Source organism: Pelodiscus sinensis, chromosome 27 (assembly GCF_049634645.1).
Source record: "Pelodiscus sinensis isolate JC-2024 chromosome 27, ASM4963464v1, whole genome shotgun sequence".
In the NCBI taxonomy this organism is placed as follows: Eukaryota; Metazoa; Chordata; order Testudines; family Trionychidae; genus Pelodiscus; species Pelodiscus sinensis.
In genome coordinates, this window is record NC_134737.1 from 9,401,443 (window position 1) to 9,415,540 (window position 14,098).

General features: G+C 45.3%; 1 protein-coding gene across 3 annotated transcripts; it reads right to left on the reverse strand.

The window, feature by feature from the left end:
• Nucleotides 1–653: 653 nt before the first annotated feature.
• TAF8 (TATA-box binding protein associated factor 8) lies at nt 654–13,845 on the reverse strand. 3 transcript variants are annotated; one of them, XM_006130429.4, is made up of 8 exons: nt 13,757–13,845; nt 11,293–11,449; nt 9,695–9,793; nt 8,050–8,112; nt 6,632–6,756; nt 6,169–6,316; nt 4,787–4,929; nt 654–4,322 (listed from the first exon to the last, which is right to left on the reverse strand). In XM_006130429.4, the coding sequence occupies exons 1-8, from the start codon at nt 13,823–13,825 to the stop codon at nt 4,179–4,181; spliced, it is 948 nt and encodes a 315-aa protein (XP_006130491.2). In that variant the 5' UTR covers nt 13,826–13,845; the 3' UTR covers nt 654–4,178. The 3 variants fall into 3 exon arrangements, with proteins under 3 accessions (XP_006130491.2, XP_075766198.1, XP_075766197.1); XM_075910083.1 differs by lacking the exon at nt 13,757–13,845 and adding an exon at nt 13,592–13,750; XM_075910082.1 differs by lacking the exon at nt 13,757–13,845 and adding an exon at nt 13,479–13,750.
• Nucleotides 13,846–14,098: the final 253 nt, after the last annotated feature.

Genomic DNA, 14,098 nt, shown 5'->3' on the forward strand with positions numbered 1-14,098 from the left:
ACAGCCTGCCTCATAGTGTGGGTGGGGCCTAAGAGAGGAACATATAGCCAAGCACCATGGGGATCAGTCAATCTCAGCTCTGTTCTGACAGACCCATTTGCTGCTCAACCCTCACCCCCTTTTTCCTCCAGGCTTTGTGGGGAAAAGGAGCAGTCGCACATGAAGTTTGAGACTCCCTGTTTCTCTGCCTAGCTGTAACCTCAGTTGCATTCACGTGCAGTCTCTGCTCACGCAGGAATGCACCATCCATTCAGGCTCTTCTGTGCCTCACCCAAAGAAGCTACAGGGACCAGGGTTTTCTTGCTCTCCCATGAAAGCCACGGAGCTAGATCAGATACAACCGGAATAATGCCGTGGGGGTACTGGACTTGAGACTCAGTCCATGCTAATGAGAGTCAGTAGAGATCGTTTTCACTACCACGCACTGCTCTCCAGCTCAGCGACAGGGTGCAATTCCAGGGATGGATTGTGGAGTTCTCACTCTAGAACCCAGCAAAAGAGGCTGAATACGAACAAACCACCAAAAGAAACTGGTAATCAGTAGCCAGACATTCAAAGAAAATCCCTACCGGCCTCCAAGGCTCACATGCCAGCAGTGCTACTAGAGACAGAACTTTTATTATGTACATGAAAATAATTATTTTCATCTCTACTTCTGTCCAACTTAGGTTTTTAATCATCAAAAAGCTTAATCCAAAATGACCAAACAAAAATATAAATGTATAAATATACAACGTATGTACATACATTCCTTTATACAACAAACGCACCAGCAGGCTTGACAATGGCACGCAGAAGGCTCTTTCAATAGAGATAAACCTTTAAGAGCCTCTAGCTGGATCTTCTGAGTGTCCCTCGAGGGAACAATTCTACCTCAGGGGAAAAGGGTATTTTAGAGGCTGGTATTGGCAGCCCTGCCCCTGTTGAAGTCAATGGTACATCTCCCACGGGCATGGATGGTACAGAATAAAATCCACATATTGCAAAGGTGGGAACCTGCCTTTAGAATCTCCCTTCAGCAATTAATTTTTACCCTCATCTTATTAGGCATGGGAGGGACACAACATCACCGTGGAACAGCTACTTCTTTGGCCAACATTGTCCTCTGAAGGAAGATTGTAGAAGATTAACAAGGCACATCCAAGCATGGACACACAGTCATCTCAGCCCTAGCACACAGAGTCCTTGCCTTCTGAAAGCAGGGTCTCCAGACAGCACTTGGCTTAAGTGAAGAGGCTGTTGTGATCACTCTCCTCCCACCATCTGCCTAGATCACACTTGTCCTTCAGCCTAGAGGACAAGGAGATTTCTTCAAGAAGGTCAAGTGTTGAAGCATAAGAACACCACGCTAACCTCTCATCTTAGAATGCTGCCAGAGGGCACTGCGTCCTGACCAGTCTCCTGAGGCAGCCTGGTGAACTCTTCAAGGAATCATCAAACTAGCTCATACCCAGGGAAGGAAAAGGGATTTGTTTCTAGGCAGCTGGAGAGTGATAGGTGAAAGGGCAAGTGTAGGAACAGAGACAGGGAAGTGGAGCACCAAGACCCTGATATTTCCCATAGGCTCCTGGCCCAAAAGCACAGTCAGCTGGATGTTCCTGGAGTGACAGAAAGGGCTGAGCACCGCCAATGTCACTGCAGTGATAAAGAGTATAAGGTGCTGTTTTACTGAGGTGGAACGGGAACAAGATTGTGACACTTTTCATCTCAGGCTCTGTATTATTTCTACACAGGCCTATTTCACCTTCCGTGTCACTAGCTCTAAAGTGTTTCATTTCTATTTTTCCAAAAATTCATAAAAATGGTTTAAACCATCAGTTTGCTGGCTACTTTTCATTCTCTGGCAGCCCAGTTTAGAGGGGGAGTGATTTAGTTAAATTCAAATATCTACACTTGAGAGCAAAACCTTCCCCACTTCCCACAAGAACAGATTATTTAATGAGGGAGCCTGAAATGGCCAAGCAATCTGCAAATGCTAGTTTGACCTCTGCAGCTGCTGTGTGCACTTTTTCCATCAGCCACGAAATCTCTGCTATTGCCAAATATTTTCACAGAGGCCCCTTTTCATAGAGCACTAGCAATCAGATAAGCCTATTTGGCATCGGTGGCAGTCCCTAGCTGGGTCCATGTATTTACACCTGTGTTTGCAGGAGGGAATCTCTCCACTCCAATTTCACTCATTCTTACTCATGAAAAACTGTTGAAGTCAATCAGTGTTTTGCCTGAATAAAGGCAGAGTGGAAGTTAAACAAGGGCCTGAGGATTGCACTCTGAGGTCATGCAGGGAAGCAGGGATGTTAAATTTAGTTTAATCAACTAGTCAATCGATTTTCCATCGACTAGTCAATTAGCTGATAAGTGGGGGAGCTGCAGGGGGGTTAGCTCCTGGCCCAGAAGCTAAGCCCGCTGCAGTTCTGCCATTTAAATGTATTGGCTCTTAATACATTTAAAAGGGTGATGAGCAGTGGGAAGCATCCTGCGCAAGTCAGGAATCAGCTGGTGCTGCACTCCCCACAGACATGGTGCTGGGGGGAACTGGCTTTTAAGAGGAGGGGAAGTGACTAGTCAAGGAACTAGTTGACTATCTGATGAGCTTTTGTTTATCAGCCAATCGACAAGTCAACTAGTCACTTACATCCCTACTGGGAAGAGCAGTATTTTTTGACTGTTGAAGGGGTAATTCCTGTGAACAAAAGCTCTGTATATCAGCAGGAGAAAACAAACTATAGTGCTAGCTATAAGGACAGTCCATCGAGTCTTTCTGTATTCCAAAACCTCCAGCACAGTGGGTTTCAAACAGCTGGCAGACTCTCAGGGGACTTTTACTGCACTGAAACCAAACAGAATCAAAAGATAGCCTGGAGCAGCTGTTTGATCTTGCTGTTCAGACAGCTGGAAAATATTCTCTGACTGGAGTGGTATAAACAACATGGTTAACGCTTTTAAAGTGCACCTGTAGTCAGAAAATAATGACATTCTGGAGTTCTGTGTTTATTCCTCTCCCCTTAAGTGAGACATCAGATGTACTCAGTTTACCAGATAAAAAAGATTTTTTTTTTAAACTGCCAACAGAATTTGGGAACTGAAAACTGACCAGAGATTTGTCTGTCTCTTCCTGTACACGCTCCTCAAAAATAAAGTCTCTGCAAAGTGAATTATCGGATGTTGTTCAAAGCAATGGGAAATTCAGCATTCTAGGGCTAATGAGGGTAAAAATCTTGGACTTTCACCAGAGAAATGCACCAATAAGTGCACCACAAGACAGACACCATAAGAAATGCACCATAAGACAGACACACAAGAAGCTGATCTGTTGATTTGGGAGCGGACCATTTTGAAAGCACTGTTGAATAAGAAGGGGACCACAGTCAATTTGCTGACTGAGTGCACTGGAAAACTAGTGTCAACAATTTCTTCACTTCCACATTTACACAACAGAGTAAATGGCATGCTTGGGCAGACTCATGATCCTGACACACCCGCATAACCTCGCCCATTGCTCCCTAAACAATGTAATTTGGAGGGACACAAACCAAAACACCCACACTGAATATTAAGCAACTTTGGGAAAGTTTGACTCTAGGACTGGATTTCATGGAAGGACCTCCTAGCTTTGAGCAATCTCAAATTCTGGGTAACTTTAAGCTATGGAGCTCTGCGCAGCCAAAGCCAATCTCTAGTGCATAGAGATCATAGTTAACACAGGACCGTGGCGTGGATTCTGGGCACACCGATGCAGACTGAAAAGGTGGGAGGGACAAGTCTTTCTCTAATCCTAGAAGAGGACTCCGTCAGCCTGTGGAAGCACATAGATTCTTGCATTCTGCACTGTCCACTGGAACATGTTAAGCAGCTGCATGCCTCCTCTTTACAGAATAAATCCATCCCATGGATAGGAGGAATGGCACAGCTGGAACTCCATGCTCTATGGAGTAGACAGGCTGATTCCAGTGTGAGGACTGGTGACTTCAATACCCCTTTTCCTACTGACCAAGTCAAACCAGTGGGAGATGAGTGGGGGGGGAGGTGTAGTTAGTACAGAGAGGTCATTCCTCTGTTTTTGCCACTCAACCAGCAGGATCTCCCCTTTGTCCTGCACCACTCACAGCGGCAAAGGAAACCTCCCTGGGACAGCCAGTGGAGCCTCCTGTTCCTCCACGCAGTCAGCTTGCCACAGCTCATTTCTTCCTACGTATCTTGGGTTTCTTCACTGGCCGGAGGTAGGGATTGTCTATTAGGCTCTCTTCTCCGTTGCGGCTGCCCGACAGGGATGCGTTTTGCTGTAGCACTGAAGCATTCTCTTTCTCAGCTCCCGAATCATCCTGCCAGGTAAAAGCAATACACGTTTCAAGTTAAGACAAGCGGAGCTGAGGGGGCCTGAATCATGCATTCTGCAGACCAGAGAGATACCGCAACCAATACCAGTAGGGATAATGCACAATAAGTAGCATTTAGGCTGATGACTCTGGTTCTCTTTTGGAACTAGATGTCTGTAAGAACAGTACAGGGGTCCTGGGAAATCCTCTGTGCTCTGAGATAGGAGTAAAAGTGCCCCTATGTATTCAGGATTTAACATTAACAGCTGCAGGGCTCTATTCTGCAAGTTGGGAGTATGGCATGTCACTTAACTTGGTGCAAAGGGCACATAAAAGGGCACCTAAATCAACACTTGGCATAGTGCCCAGGCACATCACCGATGATTCAAAGTGCAATATGGGAGGATCAGACCCCAGTTGTTTCAGAGGGTCCCAATGGAAGGAGTTCAAGTTCCTCATCCTGGGCATACCGTGCTCATGTGAAGGGGGAGGTTCTCAGTGTCTGTCTGATCATCTTGCTCAGATGAGTCCGTTTCCTCCATCTGCTGCATCTCCAGCTCAGAGGGTAGAAGAGCAGTCAGGTATGGTATTGTGAAAGGTCTGGCAGCAATCACTAGGGAAGAAGAATACAGTCAGTAACCTGAGAGCCTTGCGTCTCAATTAAATCTGCGTTATCTCTAAGCCAATAGAGATCAGGAAACACCGAAGCAAACACCGAAGCAAATATATTACTAAAAAGAAGTTCAAGAAGTGTTTTGAACCACCCCCTCCCCAACTTTCCACCATCTAGAATCAAGAAACACTGAAGCGTAACATTTTTCATTTGAGGATCTCAAAGCACTACGGTGAGATGGAGATTATCACTTTCACTCTCCAGGTGGGAAAGCTGAGGCACAGAAAACCTGATAATCCAAAGAGCTGAGCACCCTGAGCAAACTCCCACTGACTTCGCTGTAGGGATGTGAACGATTAGTCAACTATCCCATAAGCAAATGCTTATCGGATAGCTGACAGGCTAGTTGACTAGTCGCTTCCCTCCACTTGCTGCCTCTATCAGAAAGAGGCAGCAAGGGGGGGGAAAGACGAGGGGGTGCTTTGAAGCGGCAGTGCTGCGTGGAGCCTGGGGTCAGCAGGAGGGACTCCTCCACTGACCCCAGGCTCCATGCGGCGCTGCCGCTCTGAAGTACTGCGGGGAGCACAGAGCCAGTGGTGGAATGTGAGTCCCCCGCTGACCTCGTGCTCCCTCCAGCACTTTCACCTTTGAAGTGTAGCCAGCCCTGGGGCTGTTGCTACACTTCAAAGATGGAAGCGTCCTTATCGACTAATCGAATAGTCGATGCAAATTGCATCAACTATTCAATTAGTCAAATAATCGAAATTTTACATCCATACTTCACAGAAAGCTGCTGTGGGTCGGCACTTTTATAAATCAAGCCAGAGAGAGGAAGTGATTTACTAAAAGTTACAAAGTGAGTCTGTGACGGATCTAGGATTAGAACCCTAGAGTCCTGGCACCCCGCATCCTGAGGAGACGCCGCCTCTTATAAAAGATATACCCTGGTGCCGTGGAATCAGAAAGGAAAGCTGGTCCTTTATTTAAGGCACCATCCTGGAACACACAGATTAAATTCCATGCTCTCCCATAGACTTGTGTGTGGTCTTGGGAGGCCTGAGACTCAGTTCCCGTCTGTAAAATGGGTAAAACAGTATTTCCTTATGTCATAGGGCTGTGGTGTGGATATACACATTGAACAGTCTGTAGTACTTAGATGGGGCCACGCATGAACCTAAGCTAGATAAAGAAATCATTTATATCTAGCATCTGGCATTGGGCATGTTAGATGGTTCTTACATGGGAACGTGCTGACATCATCCTTGAAGAGACTCTGTGTCTCTCCTGTCTTTGCCATGAAGCGAGTCAGAGCTCTTTCCACATCACGCCTCTGAGATGCTGCCTTTTCCCGTAAGATCTGGTAATCTGAGACTGGCTCCCGGTACGTCTGTTGGGCAGGGAGGGAGAGAACAATGAGACATACAGCCTTAAGACTGGCAGGTACTAGCTCTGAGGGACAACCAGCGCAAGTTAAAGACACTATTGGTGAGCGGATGATACGATAAAACATAGAGCCCTTAACAAACAGAGCCCTGCAGAGCTCAGAAACCTATAGCCTAGTCAACTTCTATTACTGTGATGATTCACAATGAATGAGAAAACGGGTACCAGGCCTATACTAAAAGTGCTTAAATTGCTACCGCTACTTCCGCAAAGTCCAAAGAGACAATAACAGACACGTTTTGTCGCCTTTTCCACTTACCGGAGTTTTGATGTAAGTGTGGGGATCTGGGAACTCAGGAAAATGGCTGGGGATGTGGGATGGATGGGGTTTGTTCTGTCCAGCCGTCAGGGCTTTAGGAGTCACGGGCTGATTTGTCACAGGTGCTGCAGTTAAATAATAAAAACTAGTCAGTATTCAGCCAAATACTGCGTACCTGCACATGAGGGGGCAGGAGCATATGACCTATGAGGAGAGGCAGAGGGATTTGGGCTTATTTAGTCTGCAGAAGAGAAGAGCGAGGGGGGATTTGGTAGCGGCCTTCAGCTCCCTGAAGAGAGGTTCCAGAGAGGATGGAGAGAGGCTGTTCTCAGTGGTGACAGAATGAGGAGCAATGGTCTCAAGTTGCAGTGGGGGAGGTCTAGGTTGGATATTAGGAAAAACTATTTCTCTACGAGGGTGGTGAAGCATTAGGATGGGTTCCCTAGGGAGGTGGTGGAATCTCCATCCCTAGAGGTTTTTAAATCCCAGCTTGACAAAGCCCTGCCTGGGATGATTTAGTTGGGGTTGGTCCTGCTTCAGGCAGAGGGCTGGACTCGATGACCTCCCGAGGTTTCTTCCAGCCCTGTGACTCTAAACTGCAGCAAAATACATGAAGTATAAACAGAAACTGAGTTGCTCTCTCTCTCTAAATAGACCCTATATATAGCATAGCCAGAGACAGGCAATTTCCACTAGGCAACAGTTTCATTCTCCATTTTCAACCATGCCAAAGGACAATCATTAGTTTAAATGGACAATTAACTGCAGTCAGCCCACCATGTAAGTATGTGGGCAGCCAGCACCAGTATACCAAGAAGTTCAATGGGCAATGAGGTAACATTGCAAATATTTTGACAATTTATCATTTGTCAATTACAGAAAAACTTAATATGTAGTTTCCACTGTGCCGCAAAAGAACAGAAATTATTTGGGTGCATACATAGGAGCTGGTGGAGTGTCGAACACAAATGTATTCTCCCATTTAGTGGGAGAACCCCAAAGCTAAGATTTTAAAGTCCCCAAAATGTTAGGAAAAGACAAACACATTTACAGGCACAGAATTACTTGTGGATCCACAGGTTAGTCCGTTTTTATTGTGACTGGCATCAATTTCACCGTCTGGTTGTGGTGCACTAGTCCTACCCTGAAATGTTTAGGGTGCAAAACTTCAATGGGGATCTTTGTTATAAATGTCATTCTAAAAAATAAGTTGTGGAAATATTCTATTGCTGTCAGGGTCCATAAAATCCATCTCTTACTATATGTAGAGTCTCAACCAAACCTTACCAAATGAATCCCTTTAACGGAAATTTCCACTTATCTATATTTCTTTGAACTACTTATCTATTATTTTGCACTGTATCAAATTTACATCCTTAGTACACATCAGTTCCCTTGCTAGATGATGCCTCACATACGTGCAGTGATGACCATCCGCTGAGAGCGCTTGGCATATGCCGGGAGAGTATCCACGTTGAACCCTAAAACCCAGGAGATGGGGAAATAGAAATCACACTCAGATCAATAAAACAAGGATTGATGAATATGGATGCTTGTCCATACAGAAAACATTGCTTCTTGGCTCAATGCTGATCTCACTTAAGTCAGTAGGAATTTTGGTAGTTATAGTAAAAGCTCTGTTATCCAGCACTCAGTTAACCAGAAAGCTCAATTAATTGGCATTTCTGGTATCACCCAATACAAACCTTTCATCTAGTTCCCAGGACTAGTCTACTGGCCAGCACGTTATGCAGTTGCATATTCTGCACTCGAATGTAAACTAGGCAGAAAACAACTAGAACAAGCTGAAATCAGGGATTTATTCAAAGCAGCAGCTTCCCGGGTGCGTAACAGGGTCATTACAGATTCACCTTCTATATCTACAACGATAACTGATGGTGATAATGACAACCATGAAAGCCACTACAGTATCCTGAAGTGCCTTCTGAATCATCAAAGATTACATTGTGTTTTAATGTTAAATTAAATAGTTTGAATGTTAAAATGCAGTAATGCAAGTGTCATAGGATAACCTACTATGTAAAGTTTTCTATATGTCTATCCCACAAGTTCTTCAAGAAACCAACCACTTTGCAGCGCACTCCTGTAACTGGATTGGTGAGTACCCAAATAGTATTTTATACTTTATTCATTTTATTGTATTCTAATTCTTTGAAAACTGGTATTCCATTGGTAAAGTATAACTCTCAGTTAACCAGAATATTCAATTATCCGACACTCTCCATTCCCCTCCAATATGCCAGATAACAGAGCTGTCGTACTTCTATGGGAACAGGACAGAACTCAGAATGATCTAAGTCTATATTTATACCTATCTGAGCATCAAAATGAGCCCTGTCCACTAAGAACTGGATTGCCCCTACTTCTGTTCTATTTTCTACATTTATTCTCTCCAGAACCCCAAAGTTTAGTAACTCTCCAGCTAAAGTCTAGATGCACAGAAATCTGAAGGAACTTAGAAACTTCTCTACCTAATGTCCTTTTTATCAAACCCCACCCCCCATTTTTCCTCTTCCTCTTCCTCCCCCTTATTTATTCTTGGTTCTGGACTTCCAACACTCTGGTCATCTGAAGAAGTGGGCTGTGCCCACGAAAGCTCATGATGGCATCTACATGTTTTGTTAGTCTTTAAAGTGAACCACACTATTTGTTGTTTTTTAAATTCTTCCTGTTACAGACTAACTCGGCTACCCCTCTGAAACTTTCAAAATCAAAAAAGATATAAACCACCCTCCCCACTCCACCTGCTTAAGAATCTGGCACTCTGCTTCTGTAATATACCTGACCCTGGTAAGCCCTGGAGAGCTAGGATACATACAGACATATTTCCATGCTCTCACTAGCCCCTATCTGAAAGGCAATGCTATGCTTAGTCAGAACCGAGGATGCCAAACAAGCCATGTTCTAGCACCAGCAGGAGCAAAACATCCTAGCACAGCAATACCAATTCTAATTGCAATCATAGTTAAACAACCCTCTACCCAACCCCAAGCCCACATGATGCATGCACTGGGGCTTGCTGTGAATCAATCTGACGCTCACCCATTTCAACTAAGGTAACGACAATATCTGAAAGCGTTGGCTGAGTTCTTGCTGTGTGCTCACAATATGATTTGGCGCTCCTTCCAATTTCCGACACATCTGGGAAAGAAACATCAAGCAAAACACCGACATTTGAAGCAGACGACTTACAAATTTATATCCAACTAATCCTGCTTTCAGACAATGATGAGAGCCCCGTCACTGAGATTAGAAAGGAAAGAAAAGGTCTTTGGAAATACAGAGTCTTACTGTAATTCTTTTGTTAAAAAAATGGCCTTAATGGAGACATTAAGGATTTAATGGAGACATTAAGGATCAAATAACCCGATAGTTTATACTACATTTGTATAGCATAAACATTCATGTGCAAGCATGCAAAACTCAAAGTCTGTGAATTCTGAAAGACATATATACTAAGCAGTGAGTGCACAAATCAGAAAGTTAAGTGCACCACTGTCTGTCTTCGGTATTTCTATGGTCCCTTTTACTACAGTATCTGAGCACCTCCCAAACTTTACTGTATTTATTCTCTAAACAACCCTGTGAAGTAGAGAAGAACTATTTATCCCCATTTTATAAATGGGGAACAGAGGCAAAGAGAGACTAAGTGACTTGCTTAAGGTTAAAAAGGGATTCTGTGGCAGGGCAGGAAACCAAACTCATCTCTTAAGTACTAAGCTAGTGCCCTTGCTACTGGGACATCCTCTCTCTCTCCATAGCTACCTCGTTACACAAATTAATAAATGCAGGATATATATATATATATATATATATATACACACACACACACACACACACACACACACACACTTACTTAAGACTGGAAGCCTGTTTAAAACGTTGCCCGGAATTATTTTAGAAAGAGATAATGTAAAGAAGTGATTAACACATTGGACAAACGTCTCAGACACTTCGCCAAAGAATCAATGCATACAAAACAGATATTAGACAGTATCACAAAGAAAAACCGGTTTCTTGCCATTTCAACCAGAAAGGGCATTGTCTCAACGTCTTGATTACCTGCATACTGCTTCAAAGGCATTTTAACACCGGACTTGAAAAAGAAATCTCTGAACTGTCATTCATGCTTAAATATGACATTTTAAGCTGGGGGTCTCAACAAAGATGCTAATTACCTTACCCATTACAAAGATAGCTTCCCCAATTATCACCTCTAATATCATTAGCTCACAGACATTTACCTCCCCTCCCCCCATTCTGAAATTTGATTTGTCTTTTTTAGATGTGTTCACTTTTTTTGATTATATCCCTTTGGTATATATGGTCATGCCAATTTTCTTCCACAATTTGATCTGAGGAAGTGAGTCTGGCCCACGAAAACTCATTACCTAATAAACCATCTTATTAGTCTTTAAAGTGCTACATAGTCCTGTTTTTTGTTTCAGCATTAACTACTCCAGTGATTTGTCAAGCATGTTAACATTATAGCAACATGGCTATATCATAGGTACCCATTTTTATTTCCACTGAGAATACCTGATTTTAACACCATCATATTTTATTTCAAAAACTACTCTGGCCCCTAAAATCTCTACTTTTTTAGTTGAAATAGTTGCATCTGTCATAAAGATACTTACAGCTCTGTAACATCTCTGTCAGGGTTTCCACTGCTGCCTTTTCAGCGCTCTCAAACCCAGCCTCTGTCAGCAAGGAGCTGACAACAACCTGCAAAGTTCTTCTCCGAGACAAGTAATAGTTATCTGCAGGGGTTGTTGAGTGTTTGCCTCCTGATCTCTGTAGAAACAGACCACAGGAAAAACAAAAAACAAAACAAAAACAGAGGACTATTGAAGACCAGGATGTCAACAATGGTTTTCAAGAGGTGAAAGACAATACCACTTGATTACACACATAGGTTACGTCTACACTGGCATGATTTTCCCAAAATGCTTTTAACGGAAAAGTTTTCTGTTAAAAGCATTTTCAGAAAAGCGCGTCTAGATTGGCAGGATGCTTTTCCGCAAAAGCACTTTTTGCGGAAAAGCGTCCGTGGCCAATCTAGACGCAGTTTTCTGCAAAAAAGCCCCGACTGCCATTTTCGCGATAGGGGCTTTTTTTGCGGAAACAGTACTGTGCTGTCTACACTGGCCATTTTGCGCAAAAGTCTTTCGGAAAAAGACTTTTGCCTGAACGGGAGCAGCATAGTATTTCCGGAAAAGCACTGACAATCTTACATGAGATAGTCAGTGCTTTTCCGGAAATTCAAGCGGACAGTGTAGACAGCTGGCAAGTTTTTCCGCAAAAGCAGATGATTTTGCGGAAAAACTTGCCAGTCTAGACACAGCCATAGAGTACAAAAGGATGCTATGAAAGAGTCTACTACTAGTTTGTAGAACCTCAGCTCTGCCAACATCACATAAGCCCTGACTTAAATACCCCTCCTATGCCAATGTGGCAAAAGAACAGATTGGAAAAAAGTATTAGGAAAACACACTGATTCTGCTGTAGTATCACACAAGTCACCAAATGGGATGGAAGTGGAATAAGACTCTCAGTTCTGGAACAATTCAGAGGGCTTCAGGGGCAGAACTGTGAGCAAGTTACAAGTGGAACATTAACAAGACAGTGTGGTGTAATGGTTACAGCAAGAGACAAGGTGATAGGCCTCCGCCTCTGCCTTGATTTATCAAATAGTTATTGTTTGTTTTCTCTCTCCTTCACTATTTTCTTGTCTTCTCAGATTGCAGGTTCCTTGAGCTAGAGACAAAGTGTTGTACATTAGGAAAGTACTTAGCACATTCTGGCTGCTACTGAAAGCCAAATAAATAATAGAAATGAATTAGAAGTAATGAGCAACAGCACATCCTAGCTGATCCAGCAGCAGCTGTGGGTTTGCAATGCCTCTGAAAAGCAGCCCATTCACCTCTGCATACCTCAGTTACCCTGCTTGGTAAAACAGTGATAATACAATACTGCCATAACACTTCCTGTCTCTCTAGCACCTAATCTCAGGGAGGATCTCAAAGATGAAGGAGCCTCCCTTTTGCATGGGAGCATGTGCTTACCCTGCTCGTGCACACGGGCAAAGAGAGGCACAGGGAGGGACACAGATGAGGCCTTAACTAGGGATGTGAACAACTAGTCAACTAATCGACTATCCGATAAGCAAATGCTTATCGGATAGTTGACATGCTAGTCAACTAGTCACTTCCCCTCCCTTTGCGGCACTTATCAGAAAGAGGCAGCTGGGGGGGGGGGGAGGAACAGTGCTTCAAAGTGGCAGCACCAGGGCTCCACGCAGCACTGCCTATTTGAAACACTGTGTGCAGCCCAGCGTCAGCTGGGGTCTAGACTGCTGCTTTGAAACAGTTGGATGTTAGGAAAAACGTCCTGCCTGCCAGGGTGATTAAGCACTAAAATAAATTGCCTAGGGAGGTTGTGGAATCTCCATCCCTGGGGATATTTAAGAGCAGGTTGGACAGACGCCTGTCAGGGATGGTCCAGATGGGGCTTGGTCCTGCCGTGAGGGCGGGGGACTGGACTTGACCTCTCGCGGTCCCTTCCCGTTCTAGTGTGCTGTGACTCTAGGACCGTATTCCGCCTGTACCCGGAGCACGGCGCCTGGAGCTAACCCAGGCGAGCTGGTGCCCAGGCCCCACGTGCCCCCTCCTCTGTTCCACCCCATGCCTAGCGTGGGCACCCCACCCCAGTGCCAGGCTCTGCCAGAGCAACGGGGCCCCGCCCCTGGGCTAAGCCCTGCCAGGGCACGAGATGCTCTGGGGCTCAGGGCCCCTCATACACTGTCCCTTTAAGATGCTCCCACCTGCGTGCTCCCTCAAACTCCTTCCGATTGGCAGGAATCGCCGTCAATCAGAAGCACTAAAGGCACTTCGGCCAATCCAAAGCCCACCCCAAACCCCGCCTACTCCAGCAGACCAGCCAATCAGCGCCCCGCGCTCTTCGGCCCAGTAGGCCCCGAAGCCGCTCAGCCGGGCCGCAGCCGCCTCAGCTCGTGTCGGAGAAGCCGCTTCCCCGGCCCCCTTGACCCCTGCGCTGGCCGCTCCGCAGGGAACTTATCCCCCGCGGGGTGTCCGCCGTTACCGTGCCCGAGCTGCTCGAGCCGCTGGACGCCGTGTCCGCCATCTTGAATCCATGGGCGACGACGCGCATGCGTGGCCGCGCGGGGCATTATGGGACTTGTAGTCCTGAAGAGAGGCTGGGGCAGCCTGCTCCAGGGAGAGCCCATTGGCATGGGGGTTGTGATGGGGAAGCTGGGGTTGAGCATGGACTTGCAGGAGGAGGCCTAGGGGGAGCTGCCTGCCTGAGTCTGGTTAGAGCCTGAAACAGTTCCAAGAAGAGTGAATTGCAAGGCCCAGTGACTTACAGCCAGGGTATCACTGTTAACTATTCCAGGGCTCATGGAGGGACCAGCATCAAAGTTCA

Excerpts from the sequence above, each read along its gene's own strand:
- TAF8 (XM_006130429.4), bottom strand. The coding sequence starts at position 13,825 with ATGCGCGTCGTCGCCCATGGATTCAAGATGGCGGACACGGCGTCCAGC. Across the intron at positions 4,930-6,168 it reads TGATGTCAGCACGTTCCCAT|TGATTGCTGCCAGACCTTTC; the intron begins GTAAGAACCATC and ends CTTCTTCCCTAG. Across the intron at positions 4,323-4,786 it reads TCCCCCTTCACATGAGCACG|GATGATTCGGGAGCTGAGAA; the intron begins GTATGCCCAGGA and ends TTTACCTGGCAG.